Raw genomic sequence first — 16421 nt, 5'->3', positions numbered from 1 at the left:
GAGGCAAACTATTTCAGTTGTATTGTGCTATTGTGCCATTAGTACCATTTGACTGCCAACTGTGTAACTGTGGGGCTCCAATCAACAGGAGGCTTTATGTGCTTCTCCACTGCAAATAGCGCTGAGGAGAGGAGGGAGAGAAGCTCTCAGAGTTACAATTTTTTCAGTGATTAAAAATACTTGAGATCCATTTCAGTGATCTGAAATGCGTCTTAATGAGACAATTAGTCAAACCCTAAAAGCCACGCAGCAATTTAGTCGGAGTTACTACTGGAATAATTTGCTGCTGCTGTTTTCTTTCTCCTGATTTGACTTCATCACGGTAGTCTGGCTGAGAGTCACTGCAGAGAGGGCTTGCAGGCTGGGTCTGCTTGTTCAGTTGTACTCAAACAGCAGTGATCATCTGCAGGGCAGATAATCCCTTTAAGAATGAGGGGGAGTTTGAGGAAAAAGTGGTTATTTCATGTATTAAAAGGAATATATATGTAAATACCTTTGTCCATGTGGCTACTCCTTCAAATACTCAGCTGCCTGTCAGTGCCATGGCAACTGATCACAGGTGGTGGTTGGGGAATGGGTACCAAGCCAAAAGGTCTACTTTAAATTTGTGTATGTTTTTTCCTTTCTGTTGCAAAAGAGCAATTTGTCTTGAAGTTAGCTGCTTCTCGTTCAGACCCCAAGCCTTGGGTCCCCCAAAGCTTGTTCCTTCAAGCCCCTGCAATTCTGCGGCTCTGTAACTAAATGTGGGCAAGACTGAAAATTGTTCCTGGGAGCAGTGTTCTGGCATACAACTACTTGCAAACTGCTTGGTCAGTAGCTCTTTTTAAATGAAGTTGAGTTTGAGGTGTTGATAAGCCAGGGGCAAAAAGGAAGCTTCAAGGTCTAGTTACTGAGAGGGATGGGAAGGGGAATAAGCAGTGTTCTGTTTTGATATCTTGATTATAAGTAATGATAACATACGGTCAGCTTTAACTCTGTCCTTAGAGCCACGCTGGCTTCCTTCTGGCCATACCCTTGAGCTGTATCTAATGATGCAAAAATGTTTTTAGATATTGTTATGGCCAAGAGAAAAGCCGAATTGGCACTTGGTTTGAATACATGTGGATTGACCCTTAGCAATTAATGACTTTGAAATTATTATCTTAAGCACAGAAAACTCTGAAAGTTGAAAGAATGCAAGATAGCCAGGAATTCTGTTCTTTTAATTAAAATCAAATCATTAGAACTGCCTGTGAGTCACAGTTCTATATGAATTTGTGATGTTCTGAGTGGTAACACGTAACAGGTTCTGGAAAAGGATGTGAATATATTCTTATCTGGAAGACACATTGGGTGTAACAAGATTATTTGGAGCTCAATTAAGAGACAGCGAAGTGTAAAGAGCCAACTGTGTCCTAATATTTGTAATACTTTTGTAATATAAGTAAATTTTCTGACTGAAAACCAAGGGAAAAGAGAATGTGAACCTGTAAATCAGTAAGCATTTAACACTGCTTCTCTATCTTCACAAAGTGGATCCAACTTGCCATCACCTCCTAAAGGGCAAAAGCACAACTGACGCATGTATCCAAGTAATTTTTTTCTTTATATTTCCAGTCCATACTGTAGCATCCATATTAGATTGCATTTCCCTCACTGTAGTTGGACCCAGTTTGGCTCTGCTCTTATTAGCTGCGTAATGTGAGACTGATTCAGTTTTAATCTAGATTTGAAATAAAACAGAAAGCGAGTTGAGGTGATTGAGCAGGCAGAAGTATAGCATAGATCTGTGACTGGGACAAAAAAGGGTGTATTTTGTTGGAAGAAATTTCCAGAAGGAGCAGTACTGGAACCCTCAGGTTATTGGTGTGTCTCCTTCCTTTCAGGAAGTTCAAGCCAACCACGCTGTGGTGCCTGAAATATCTTTTTGCTTGGTCAGCTTTCTCTTCTCAACTGCCCCGTTTCCTCCTTTATGCCAGTTTATATCCTATAAATACTACGTATATTACACATGTGTAATGCCATATTACATATTATTATGTTATACTACATAGTGTATGTGTAGTGTTTATAGGAGATACTGTACTACATTTTATGTATTATATATAATGCATCTCTTGAGGTGCTGCAATGATATTTTCTTTGATTTGCCAGGGGAAGGTGAGGAGCTGGAAAAAAGTCAAACGAAAAACACCCCCAAAGACCCAAGCATAGAAAGCATATTTTTGTGGAAGGAAAAAGGATGCTCCAATGCTTTTGTGGACTGAAATCTAGCAAGTTTTCTTACAGTTGTGTGCTGGTGCCTGTGGGAAGGCCATGAGACAGTGCTCTCCCAGGTATTGCCTTAAGAACCATTGTGTCTTTCTGTCTGTGCCCTTTAAAACATCTCCAGTGTAAGGTAACGCAAAATTGGAGGAGTTTATGTTGGCAGAACTCAGACTGTTTATGCCTTAGGAAGTGCTCACTTTGAAGCATAAGTGCTTTTCATCAGAGACTTCATCAAAATCCAGGTCAAAGATGTTGCAGTGAAATACAGTCTCCCCATAGTCTGGTATCTCCTTTAGAATCGGTTGGTGTCCACCTGCTTGCACAACAGCTGGAAAAGGGTAAAGAAGCAGTGAGCAATACTACGTTACTTGCCTTGCAGTGAACTCCTGGTGTATCCAAGCTTATGGGAGCAAGAAGCAAATAATAGTGTTAATGTAGCTAAGTACTGCACAGAACTCCCCATAAATCCTATCAGCTTTAATCTCTGGCCTCTCTATTATTACGTTAATGGATCTCCTTTGAACAAAGCCTCTACCCTCCGTCATTTCTTGTTCTAACAGTAAAAGGCAAGAAATTCATTATGTACTTGTATTTGCTATTAACTGGTGCAGCAGCTGTAAGAAACACGATGTATTTATTTGCAAGTACCATGGAATAAGACTGAATTCAAAAGAAATCTCCGATAAACATTAAGATGGTGCTATAGAACAGCTGGAACATTAAGTGAACAACCTTGATAACCCAATTGTTCGTTGACGCATAATTCATTTCACTTCTGCTTAAAGAGTAATTCTTCAGTATGTTTGAAGCCCTGACGTTTTGTGAAGCTGAGAATTGAGCCAAAAGGGACAAAGTCTTCTCTTAACCTACATATTTGTTTAGCTGAATTAGGTGTGTTTTGGGCTTATTACAGTACATTGTGTTGCTGTAAACTAATCAGAGCAGGGGAAATAGGAGAACTTGTTGATGAAGCAATTCCAGCAGCACACAAATGCCACATGCCTGGCAGTCTGTTGATTTTGTTTTATTTTTTTATTCATCTTATTCCATAGTATTTTATTCCTCAGTGGAACCAGACTCCTTTGTACTTAATATTCAGGCTCTTGCCTCTTACTTGTTTATCAGCTAGGTGCCAAGGCTGAGCCAGAATACATCAGTCATAAAGGTAACTTAACCACGTCCACCTGCAACAGCTGCTTTGAGCATGGTAATTTAAATCACCAAGAAAACCCACAGCAAATGGCTGAACAAGGAAGGTTTAAAAACCATTTGGGATGTGGTGCTCAGGGACATGACTTAGTGGAGGGTTGTTAGAGTTAGGGCAGTATGGTTAGCTTGTGGTTGGACTTGATGATTTTTAAGGTCTTTTCCAACCTGAGCAATTCTATCATTCTAGTTGTGGAAGGAGTCCAGTTCTGAAAGCCACGTGCTTTGAGGTGGGAATCATAGAATCCTTAGAGTTGAAAGGGGCCTCTGAAAGCCATCTAGTCCAACTCCCCTGCAATGAACAGTGACACCACAGCTACATCAGGTTGCCCAGGGTGTGATCCAACCTCACCTTGAAAAATGCTTTTTTTTTTTTTTTTGGTCAGCTATGCACAATCCCCATCAGAAAATTCTCACTGCTTTCCAGGCAGTTGCAATGGCAACCTGTGACAATTAGTTCACGCTTACAAAACGAATGAGAGACAAAATCTCAGCACTCTCAGCTTTACACCCAGCAGTTGCTCCTTCCATCACCATGGCGTGGCTGTGGATTCAGGACCACCACAAGGGAGCGTGCTGTTAGCCTGTGCTGGGTGTGAGCACTGTGGTGTCTGAGACAGCACTGAGTTTTACTGTTGTCTTTTGTTGCTGTGGAGCCTTTATGAGATTGTGTGAGTTCATGTAGACTGAAAACTTTTTTAATGGAAACACAGAGAGGCCATGAGCTCATTCCAATGGCTTTATTGGCAGTGCAATGAGCTGAAATAGTGTTTACCAGCATTTGCTTCACATCAGATATACATATATTTATATTCATATAGATGCACATAAACATGTTTCTATAGAGCACTGGACTACTGAATCAAACGGGCTATAAGTAAACACATTTGTCATAAATCTATACTATTTTATAAAAATAAAAGTATCACTAAAATATTTCTGAGTCTTCTGTCACCCACGCTGCAGTCCAGGCACGCTGCCTCAGCCCTGCTCCAGCCACAGGCAGCAGGCCCTCACACCCTTAACAATACCGGTTTTGAAATCAGGTTTATTTTGTTTCGTTATCACATGAACCAGTTTATATAAGCACCTAAGAAAGCTACCTATTTCCTGAAGTCCTTAATAAATGCAGTGCTGCATAGGGTGATAAAACGGAAGTGTAGGGGATTCTGTTAGCTGAGAAGAAGCACAGTCCCCATGAAGCTCCTGCTGGCAAACTGGGAATGCTCTGAGCTATAAATTTTATCCATCTTAACCTTATGCAAGACTGTCCAGTGTAAATGTACCAGGAGCTGAGCCTGAGGTTTCTTAATTGGTACCAACAAATATTGGTACCTATCAAACTAGGAATACAAAATAAAATCATACATTTCTTTAGGATAAAATGAATAAATAATCAAGTAACAATTCACAGCATCGTGTACCCATAAAGTATGGCCATAATTGCAACGAGTTGTATGGAAAAAAAAATCTTGAGGTTGTAGTGCTATGTTTATGTTAAAAGAGCAGAATGTCCTTGTAGTGACCTAAGATAGAGGAGCAAAATTACTGGGAATGTTTAAAAGTAATTTTCATTACTGTAGTAGAAAAACAATTCTAAGTCATATTTTGAATAACAAATTTGTTGGGTGAATATTTAGTTTAGTGAATATTTTAGTTTAACTTTCATTTTGTTATTTTTGTTAGGAAAGGGGTGACATTGGAGTTTTAACTTTGGGGCAGCTTTTTTGCCATGGTACTATTTACATCATCTAAAAATAGATTCAGTCTTTGGCTTGAGCCACGTTAATGGAGTAACGAAATACACATTTTTAAATGAACACATTAACTTCAGAAAAAACCCCCAATCACCGTAAATCAACTGAGTTGATTTCCTCCACCATAGCTGACTTGTTCTGATTGATTATTAGGCCTACTGTGCTTTGGCATATGGCATACATAGCCTTTATCAAGCAGAATGCTTAATTGAATGAACGTGACTGGAAAGAGGCAATAAAATAAGCGTGGACATACGTAATCTACTGGGTCAGTATCTAGAGTTCTTAGAAGTATATCTGTGCTTCTAGTTTATTACAATGCATCTATTTCCATGCTTTCAGACCTGTGAGTGCTTAGGCATGTGACTGCTTTGTCTACAAAGGAAGAGAAAAGGTCTCCATTTCTCCACCATCAGGTCCCTGGCCTGGCTTCAGAGCATGCTGCAGCCTCCTAACAAAGGATGAGTGCCCAATTAGTTGTTAGGTATCTGTAGTCAGTCACTAAGCTATATTCTCGTGATTCCATCTGAACGCTGCTAAGCAAGGCAATGTATTTCAGCTTGAGTGAAGATGTATGAAAATACCAGTCCTAGGAAGGTTTTGTAGGAAATGAGAGAAATAATGAGCAAAACCTCAGGGTAACATTCACAGAAAATGTGGTAATTACCAAGTATTCTGTTACCTTTGCAACTGAGTTTATTGTGTGTTGCAGAAGGCGATACCCTGCATCTGATATTAAAACATAAAATATAAATCCCTCCCAAGTGGGATGATGCAGAGCTGATATGAGTACTAGTACTCTTAAACTGGTATTTATCGCTCTATCTTAGAAACTTCCTTATCTTGCAAGTTTGCCTCCTTAATCTAGTTATTTATTGCTCTTTGATTTTCTGTGGTTGCATACAGCTCTCCTGCTGGTCACACTGACAGAATTCTTTCCTATGCAAACAAAAAAAAAAGATTTAAATAGAATTGAATTGTACTCATGCTTTGTGCTTTGCTTCTCTGTCAGATTGGATTTTGCTCGCTGTCAGAAAGAAATAATCAAGTCAATTCATTATGGACAAATTTATCCTAACTCCCTTTGATGGATCTTATCTCCAACATGCTGCTTTCAGGGTGGCACTGTGCTTAAGACCAGTGCAAACCAGCATAAAGACTAAACCTGCAGCATTTCTGACTTAGGGGAACGTGCAGACCCTAGTCTAATTTTGCTGATGTCTGTTGCTGAATTTAGAAACACACAATAGCCACTATTAGAAAAGATCTGCTTTGGTAATGTTGGAAATAGTAGACTATTTAATACTTCCCATGCTAATTTCAAGATTTAGTGACAACAGCTCATTATTTACAGTGCTCAACATACCTGATAGGGGGAAATTCTTTTATTTTTCCTCCTCTTTACACGATAACGTTGCAGGAATAGATGTAAATGTTTTAGAACTAATTTTTGGGGATATTAATTATTTGGTGTGCTTTAGTATTTCACTCATGCCATATGCAGACTTCAGTTGTTTTTTTTTTTTAGAAGATAAGTTGGCATAAGTCAATTATGGTTAGAAATGGCACTACAGTACATACACATATTACTGCCTCCTTCATCTTAGCCAGTGAGACCAAACCTTCTTGCTGATCCTCAAGCACGAAATGTAGGATTTCACAACAACAGTGTAAAAGAAATGGCTTTTTTTTTTTCTACGCTAATATATCACTAGCACTATCTTGCCTTTGAACTACTATGTCAATTTTTTCTTCTTATGGTGGATTCAGGATAATATTTCCCAGAGCTTCTCAGAGTTTGCGGTCACTCTGCAACTGTGTGGCTTCCTCTTGTTTAGCGAGTGACTTTGCTGCTGTAGAGCTGCATTTGTTGCACAGATCTCTGATTTCTAGGAGACTTTCTTCCACAGCTTTTGCAAGCCTATCTGAAGATGTTTCTTTACAGTCTTTAAAGCTTGAAATGCAGAATAATATATGCTCTGGCTGAGGATTATAGCATGCCCCATAACCATCGGGCACCACAGGCCCGTAGCAGCAGAACATTTCCATAGTCGTTGGAACCTGGTTGCAGGAAGAAGGTAAGGAATGATTTCTCATTAATCAGAGCACCTGAAATCAGCTGCTTAGGAATGAGGAAAAAGATAAACAAATGCTTGAAATGTAGCATTTGTGGTTGGTGACCCTGCAGATAGCAGGGGGATTGAAATTAGATGATCATTAACCCTGGCCATCCGATGATTCTGTGATAGTGAATCCCCTTTGTAGAACTGCAGTTTCTTTGGAACTCTCGAGCTGATGCTTGGAAGGTAAAGGCTGTTCTGTGATCTCAGTATGGAATTTGCCTGCTCTTTTTGTCTTCTGGTATTTAAAAACTGGCATTGTTTGAAGGGGAGATTATAATGCACATCTTATTTCCATTTGCTGAACAGCTACAAGCTATGTCTCTGATAGGTGTGGAATTTCTGAGGCTGTATACAATTTTGATGAAGATCAAGATGCTTAGAACTTCTCTAAGATTTTCATTTTGTTAAGGTTATGTTAAACTTGTAGTGTGAAGAGTGTGATTGATTATAGAAAGTAGTATCATCCATCTCAATATTAATTTACATTCTAATTCTAATCTTCATTAAAAGTGATGCAGTGTAAAAGCATATTTTAATACATTTGGGTGCTATATTTCTATTATCTCTCAATTTAATCATGGCATAATACAGGAATGAAACTGTTTCTACTGGAGAAAATAAAGGATGTGATAGAAATCTATGCTTCAGACTTTGTGTATATGGGCCTTCACAAATGACATTTGGCTTTTTAATGGTGTAGAACAAGCCATTAGTCCTGCTAATAGAGCCATAGAATTGTCAGATGAATTTGCTGTGCAACAGCCGAAGGCCATAAAGCTATTCACAAACACTCTTTGCTCACGGATAGTTTCCTGGAGAATTTATGTAGTAGTGTGTTGGTTACATTCACTCACGTCTCAAGCCTGCAAACATTATGACAAGATCAAATTACTTATTAAGGTTTTATGCTGCAGCATGATATTGTAAGTCTTTCTTGTTGCACAGATCCAATCTATGCACTTGGGTTTGAGTTTCAGTAAATGAATTCTTATATGGTTTTCTTCTTTCATTAGGACTGCTGCAATATGCAATTAAATATTTAATTTCTAGGATGTATGCAACAAAGGATATTTCCTTATTCAGAACATTAAATATAAGTAATGTTTGCTCTTGAATTATCTTAGTGTAGTGGTTCATAACTATAAATCCAGAAATATCTAAAATGTCTGTAAATCCAAGATGCATATCTGCACGGTTTGCACAGAATAACTGCAGGCTCTTGAGGATTTCTAACGTGGCTCCTTTCAAAAATAAGATCTCCCTGTAGTTCTTGGCTTTTCTTTGTCAGAGTGGCAGCCTGTCTGGTTTGGGGTTGTACAGTCTCTGGCATAAAGAACTCCCACTACAGTTTGCACCTTAGGGGAAGGAAGAAAAGAAAGGGAATAGGAAGATGTGTAGCTTGGGAAGTGTAGGAATACCAAGCCCTTGTATGAATTTCACTGAATTTGTGTGTGTGTATTTCCAGAATTTCGAGGTAGGCCTTTGTGGTGTTGCAAGGGAAGTGATAACTTCAGTTAGTATTTACTGTGCTAATTGTGAAAAATGAGCCAAAACTGGATTAAATAGCTGGACAATTTTGCAGGCTTCTTGGTGGCACTATTTTTTTTCCCATTCTGTCGCTTTCATTGTGAGACACAGACTTTGGCAAATCAGTTACTCTTTGCTTAGTAAGTGAATAGGGAAAAACTTACCTGGCTGGTTGAGAGGATGAACCTATTGCTTGTCAAATACGTCTCATCTGTAAAGATCTCTGGCAGTTCCTTGAAGTGTTCTCGTGCCACCTCTCTCAGCCCTAGTAGGTGATTGTCTATTGCCATTCCAGTAATAGCCTGTGTACGACATGATAGACACCAGCATTCAGCTGAGTATGGAGATACATTCCTGGCTGTTGCTGCCTTGTTTTCTGATTGATGAACTTAGTTTGAGTAATGTAATGCCTGTAATGTTCAGATATTACTTGGAGTGTATATGTTGTTGTTGCTCAATAGCTAGGTGTTCATGAGGTGCTTTGAAGTTGTCAAAATTAGGAAGGGGATAATCTACAGATGCATTATGTGCTGATGTTATCTGGAGTTCTAGATGCTCATCGTTTCCCAGAACAGAATAACATGGAGTGGACTTTCAAAGTTGCTGAAGGGAGCATAGGAGACAACAGAAATCTCTAAGTGTGTTTTGGAATTGGCTGTGCATCACTTGGGTTATATTTCAAACAGGAAAGCTCCACAATGCTTCCAAATGACATCAGGATAACCTTTTGATGCCTTGCAGCATGGGTCTCACTCTAGAAGTATATATCATTCAATGAAAGTAGATCCAAGGATCTAGTAGATGTCTACTAGCAGATTTATTAGGAACAACTTAAATTGGAAGGGACATCTGTAATCTTTCTTTTTCTGTTATACCTCTGTGTAGGGCCAATATGAAAGCATCCTGTTTCAAGTAGAGAATGGTTAGATCTACCAGTGTTCTATCACAGTCTACTAGCATCTCCAACAACTTGAGGATTAGGATTAGGGATGCAAAAGTCTTCTATATTTAACTGACTGCTCAAGTGCTCCAATTCCCCTTCCCCTGGGGTTTCATTGCAGAGCTGAATTATCTCAGGGGCAGCCCTTATTTTAGCCTTTGTTGACATGAGACAACTGAAAACAACAGATGTGGAACAGCACAGGGAACAGACTGGTGGCCAACTCTTGAGCCTGAAGTAAGCCTCTCTGGGAGCTTACCATGCTTGGGTTTCTGTGTTTTATCCAGCTATCTAGCACTATAGATTTTAGAGAATTCGATTAACTTTAACAGTTTTTGCTTGATAGAAAATGTGAGTTGAAGAGGCCAGCGGTATCACAAGTCAGTAGAGGGAGCAGACAGACAAACAGTCAAACATGACATTTCCAGGAATTTGTTCCTTTAGAAAACCAAGTCAAAATTTTGGCATCCGAAGAACAGCATTCAGCTGCTCCAACCAGGCAGGAATTGTCTCAGATGCTCGTTCAGTTTGGGCTTACTCTTGCTGGTGAGTGCACTGATTGTAAGGATGGAGCTTTAGCTTTTGGCGGGAGGCTGACAAGAAGGAAATGCATGGCAAGGGATGTTGTGCTACACTGAGAGCAAAGCAGATACCCCTGCAACATAAATCCCTTGAAACAAGAGAAATAAGCAACCTGAGAGAGAAGGTAGGATTTAAAAGAGAACATGAGCTTGTTTCCCCTCTTGAGGGGAGAATTAATATATAACAAAAATCACTAGCTTGTTCTTGAGGGGAGAATCGTTTCAAACAGCAATAAGTGCCTGAAACATGGGGCTGCGAGTGCATAATTTTGTTTGCTTTATTAAGGAGTAGGCACTCATTGGTAAAGGGGCCATTTGTTCATCAGCCCAGATGAAGCAAGGATGCTGCAAAAGGTAGCATACATCAAGGCAGTGCTTACGTTGTTTTTCCCATAGAGGAAAACTGACTTGATAATCAAAGGAAATATTTTGCTATCACACAAGATTTATAAGGCTGTTAGCAATGACATTTTTGCAACATAGATCAATGTCATGTCTGAAGAGAGGCCGAGACAGGCTAACAAAATAAACCGTGAGCCAACGCATTGGAAAAAACTGTGCTAAATTGAATTTTAGAGCTCCACATTTAAGATAGCAATGCTACTAGTAAGCCCTAACAAGGGGAAATAAAATCATTAAATTGCTTTTTGCTTTATGAAGTAGACTTTTTTTGTTTGTTTTTCTTAGGAAAAGTCTGTTATACCCAATTTAGTCAGACCGTGGGAGCCTTGCCCCCAGTTTAAAGACACATCAATTAAATTCTGACAAAGAAAGGGGAGCTTGATGAAACACCTAGAAGTATTTTTAAATTCAAAGATAAATTAATTTTCTTATGGTGATTTTAGTATTTTCCTATGAGCTATATTTGAGGCTCAATTTTATAGCATTTTCTTGAACTGAAATGATTTGGAGGGAGGATTTGTAGGAAATAAACATTTTTAAAGCAGAAAGATACAGAAACTCTATTGGTTGTGACCTACAGTACCTTGTGTTCATTGTGCAATTATACTGAGATCATTCAGGTGAGACAGTTACCCTAAGGTAAGACTTGTCTCTGTTTTAGAGGTAATGTTGAGTCTCAGCATCAAAACGCAGTCTCTTAGCACTGAAGCTAAAACTGCTTTTCTTTCCAGCTTCTTTAATTTCACAATCCTAGGAACAAATACTGCCTTACAGCAACATTTCACCTCTCCAGTGCTCTGAGCATATCTCTGGAAGTTAATGATTTCTTGAACATTATGAGTATTTAATCAGTGATCAGCAATGTGGGTTTGTTAGGCAGTGATCTGAGGCAAAACCATGGGTAGGAAATTCACTTAACACAGCTGGTTATTAACACTTATTAATTTCATGAGTGGTTCGACTGGGCTCTTCATAGAGCAAGTCTGTGCTTTGTCTTGGCACGTAATGATACAAAACATTACTTAAGCTGAATTGTCTCATTTTTAATCAGCAGAAAAAGAAAATGAGTTGTTTTTGATACTAAACTGATTTAATCATTGGAAGGTTCTTTCTTTTACTAGACACTGCGCTCAGATTTTTAAAAAAGAGCTTAGTCTAATTATTTCCTCATTGTTGATTATATTGTTATAAATTACACTTTGGGTCTGCTTTCCAGTACATCCAGTACAAGTCCATCTAATGAGCTGTGCTCCCAGCTTCTGGTCACAGATTTAATCCAAGTGACAGCTTTTGTCAGCTGAGGATCAAGTCCCAGATAAGGACATCTCACCTCTAGGGAAGAGAAACCTACAGAAATGCACAGTTGGTTCTGAGGAGGGCAGGAAGCTTCCAATGCTTTACAGCCCTCGTGAGCTTACGTGTAATGCTATAGCTTATGGGTCTGAGTACCTGTAAATTTGGAGGATCTAGATTTTGCAATTGCAGTTCTGTTGCTTATGTGTTACACAGCAGTGAAGTCAGTTGCTTTTACGCCTTCCTTACTTTTTGCCTGATAAGTTGTTCCATTGCTTCTTCAACTTAGAATAGCATATTGCCACTTCTCTTGGCTATCTGCATAGATAATATTTCATGATGGCCCCAAGGAGCTTATTATATAAAAGTTTATCTCATTTGAGTAGTGTTCTATTTTGCAAATCCTTCAATAGTTATTTTTTAAAAATCCACAATAAATACCAACAATATAAACTGAACAACAGCGAAAAACCTTGGCTATGTTTTGATTGCATTCTCTTTAAAGCCACTTCTGCATTGTTAGTTCGTACAGTGCAAAGCTTAATGGAATCCTAATTCATGGCTGAGACTTCTAACTATGACACTAATACAAATAATGTTTGACAGATGCTCATTCCCCATGAATGCGATGGATACAGAGTGCTATGTTCCATGAAAGTTCAAGATAAGTGAGCTAATGTGCAAGAGTAGAGGCTTGCCACTAAGTTTTCTATACAGTTTTGTTGTTTTCCTTTCCAGGAGGTGTTTTTTAAGTAAGATTGGTCAAATATGGCTTTTTGGAGGGTGTCATGAGAAATTTTCCTGTGACATGGTATTTTTGTATTTTGAGATATGCATGCTTTCTTACAAAGTTAATGATTGTATCTTCATACTTCAATTGGAAGGTAAAAAGAAGTTCTTAATCAGACAAAGCAGCATTTTACTTACCAAAATAGTGTAATTAGTTTGAGCCGCAATTGCATCCTTAAATCTCTGCATCTTCTCAGAATCCTGTTGGGGGAATTGAAATACATCTCTTATTGCCTGAACTCTCAAAGAGGTCGTATCTTCCATCATTTAACCTGCAGCCAAACAGCAGGCACTCTCAAATGTCCTTTGCTCCTTGCTCAGGTGGAAGTATTCCTTTCAACTGAAAAGCCAAAAGGATTTGGTGTCCTACTCAGTAACCATGTATGGTTGTGCAAAGGCTGAACGAGGGAATTGGTGGTCATTTGTTTGAGGCCAGAGCAAGATTTGTGGTTCCTTTCAATGGATTTTGGGCATGTAGATTATTACTAATTGAGTTGTTGCATCTGAAGTAAGAAAATAATTTCTTAATGTACTTTAGCGTTTTCAGAACAGCCGGGCATCTCTTTCAAAATGCTTTATTTGGACAATGACAGTGATATTAATGCAAACCATTACTTGTATTTTACTAGCTGGTAAAAAAAAAAAAAAATTACTCCTGTGTGTGAAAAGGCATCTAGGATTTTTCAAGGCTGTTCTACCCTCCATATATGCCTCAAATTTCAGATAACAGGCTAGTAAATTTTGAGTCCTGTCAAAAGTCAGGCTTTCATGCTGATGGAATGATCCTAAGAAATGCTGCCCTGCTGTACATCAAGGCAGAAGATGCAACATTGGGAGACCCTGAAACAGCCAGAAGAGACCAGGTCTCCAGATGAACAGGGGGCCTTCAGCTCCTATGGACGATAAATGGTCTTGTTAACAAAGAATTCATTTTAGAAGCAATTCAGGGCCACCATCAGGGACCTTCGAAGTACAGAGTCTGATATTTTTTTCATAGGGCTGGAGCCAGGCCTTAGTTCCTTTGTACAGATTAAATTACCTCATGCAGTCTTTAAATCTGATTAATTTACAGCTAGTCAAGCAATCTCTGCAGTGTCAGATGCTGCCTCTTTTACAGCAAGTGTCAAAAGCATGAGATATTTCTCCTGCTAGAGAATCAATCTGACTTGATCAATCTTTGGTGACTGTTCAAGCTATCATTTGAAGATAATTTTTATTAGCATTGGATAGAAAAATATTTTTAACTTGATTTGGATTAATGGCTATTAGCAAACAATATTCTGTGGAGTCCAAGGCTACTTAAACCAAGTGATGCATCTCTTTATCCAAAAAAATACCAGAATTAACCCCATCACGTCCAGAAGCATTCTGCAGATCTAAAGAAATCACCTCAAAATAGTTACATGAGTTTTGTTTCTAGTGGTTCTATGACCATCATAAATGTTTTGGGTGCTAAAATCAAATCAAGATTTCTGTATTCTTGAAGGTTGTGGGAAAGAACAATTGTCAGCCAGTTCAAATGCCCTTTGCATCTCTCAATATACAAGGAGTCAATGGATTGGCTTGCATTATACTTGTGGTTTTTTTGGTGTTGGGTTGTTTTTGTTTTTTTTTCCCATGAGAAATGGAGCATTATCCTCCCTATTACCCTCCCTATTTGCTACTGCTAAAGCACAAAATATAAAGATTTAGAGGGTAAGACTGAGCTCCTCCTAGATGGGCTTGACATTTTTCTGCTTGTTTGTTTGAAGCAGTACAGCTCAGGATGCTGTCAAATATTGGCACAGTCTTACCTTTGAGTGGTAAAACAGTGGGAAATGCTGAAGCTTTGGGAGAACTGCAGAAGTCGTTAAGTTTTGGAGCAAGGATGTTGGAAAGAGGTTGTTGGAGAGAACAAGGATCTGGCAAAAACATAGCAGGAGCAGACTGGCTCCTTCTAGGAGTGTAGACGTGCTGGGGTTGCAGCTGGGCACCCAAATGTGGAGGGAAGTGTTTAAAGTTGGCAGCAGCTTCTGATGGAGTACCAGAAAGAGCTGTGTTGTGGGCAGTCAGACAGGACACTGATAACAAATCAGCCTTTTCTTGCCTATTACATGATGGTCACTATTATGTGTAATAGCATGGTCACGTTCTGCCCTGAATTACTCACTCAGCAGAGGAAATTACCTCTGCTCTCCTTTAAGCTGTTGTTATAACGTGGAAACTGTTCAAGTCGTCTTCATCAATAGCTAAATTCTAGATATAGGAACCAGAAGGAGATTGAAAAAGCCATGGAACGGTGACTACTTCTCTGGACAATTTTTCCCCTCATCCTCCAGGGTGTTAGAGCTTGGTTTACGTTGTTTCAGTAATTTATGCTTAATCTACAGCCCAGCAATGTTTCTACTGATGCTACGCTAGATATTGCAGAACAGCTAGATTGGTTTTTTCTCTGCAAAATAGTTTAGGCTGTGGCTGCTTGTTACATCCAAACAGCCACCTGGAAATTCCCTGTACAGCAGTGAAGTGCAATGAGTGGAAGTGGCACACAGCGAGATGCTGAGGGAGGCTCTGCAGGGATGATGGGCACAGAGCTGTTCAGGCAGCTATAGTTTCAGCTCTGTCAGCTGCACCTCTTTGCACAGCCATCTAACGTACAGAGTACTCATGCTCCTGGAAAACAGATGGTAGCACCTCAAAGAAAGGTAGCAATTTTTATTTTTGCAGAGTGATGTCAGGACAGTTTGGAGAGTTGTTTTATTATGCTTTTTTTTATCATGAAAGCTTTTCCATTGTGAGAGTTCAGCCCTCCTGGAGATCCCAGAATATTATGTGTATGTGGCAGAAACGTGACTTCAAAATCAAAAAGATGAGCTACGACATATCCACCGGAATGAAAACATGTGAATTATTCCACATTGCACACTGTGACCTGCCACCGAGCTATCTGCTGCTGCAGGGGAGCAGCCAGACATTTCTCCTGGAGTCATACTATGATGGCCATGAGGTTTCCATGTTCAGCCTAGATATTTGGACCTGGTGATGGATCATTTGGACGGCAATATTAAGTCTAATATCAGATGTTTTGTTTGTTTCAGCGTCATGTCTAGGCCTTTGAATCCTTTGTATGCTCAGCTAAATAAATAAATATTCAGATTAACAGTCGGTTTGCACAAAGAGCAAAATCCTGTGAGAGCAGTTGCTCTGCGCTATTCTTTTATGTTCTCAGCTAACAGTTAAAATGTGAGAGATTAGGAATCACAAATGTATTTACTTGCTTAGGGTTTTGTTAGGGAAAGCAGAAGGAGCCAGACCAACATACCGACAGAGCTGGCTTGTCATCAATCATTGCTTTCACAAAAGCAAATGCTTCTGACGTAGCAGACCTAATATTATCAACTCTGCCCTCATCAAATCGGCGTATGGAAGCGCTTTCATAAGTAGGGACAAGCCTCCTGTGGCACCTGAGAGAACAAAGTAAAAAAAAATCCAAGGAATAATTATTTTCAAGGCATCATAAAGATTAAAAGAAACATGGGCTTTGTAAATTTTATTGTTACGGGCATGATTTAATATT

General features: G+C 39.2%; 1 protein-coding gene across 1 annotated transcript in view; it reads right to left on the bottom strand.

Moving 5' to 3' along the window:
- Positions 1–7001: 7001 nt before the first annotated feature.
- Positions 7002–16421, bottom strand: part of CHAT (choline O-acetyltransferase) — a 33914-nt gene continuing 24494 nt past the window's right edge. Inside the window, exons 12-15 of the mRNA XM_042863271.1 lie at positions 16167–16308; positions 13004–13066; positions 9025–9162; positions 7002–7271 (exon numbers count right to left, since the gene is read on the bottom strand). Of these exons, the coding sequence (XP_042719205.1) occupies positions 7002–7271; positions 9025–9162; positions 13004–13066; positions 16167–16308 (613 nt within the window). The remainder of the gene's footprint in view (positions 7272–9024; positions 9163–13003; positions 13067–16166; positions 16309–16421) is intronic.

Source organism: Lagopus leucura, unplaced genomic scaffold, assembly GCF_019238085.1.
Source record: "Lagopus leucura isolate 7727_CA_CO unplaced genomic scaffold, USGS_WTPT01 Super-Scaffold_739, whole genome shotgun sequence".
NCBI classification, from domain to species: domain Eukaryota; kingdom Metazoa; phylum Chordata; class Aves; order Galliformes; family Phasianidae; genus Lagopus; species Lagopus leucura.
Note: the sequence above shows the minus strand (reverse complement) of the source record. Positions and strands in the feature narration are given on the sequence as shown.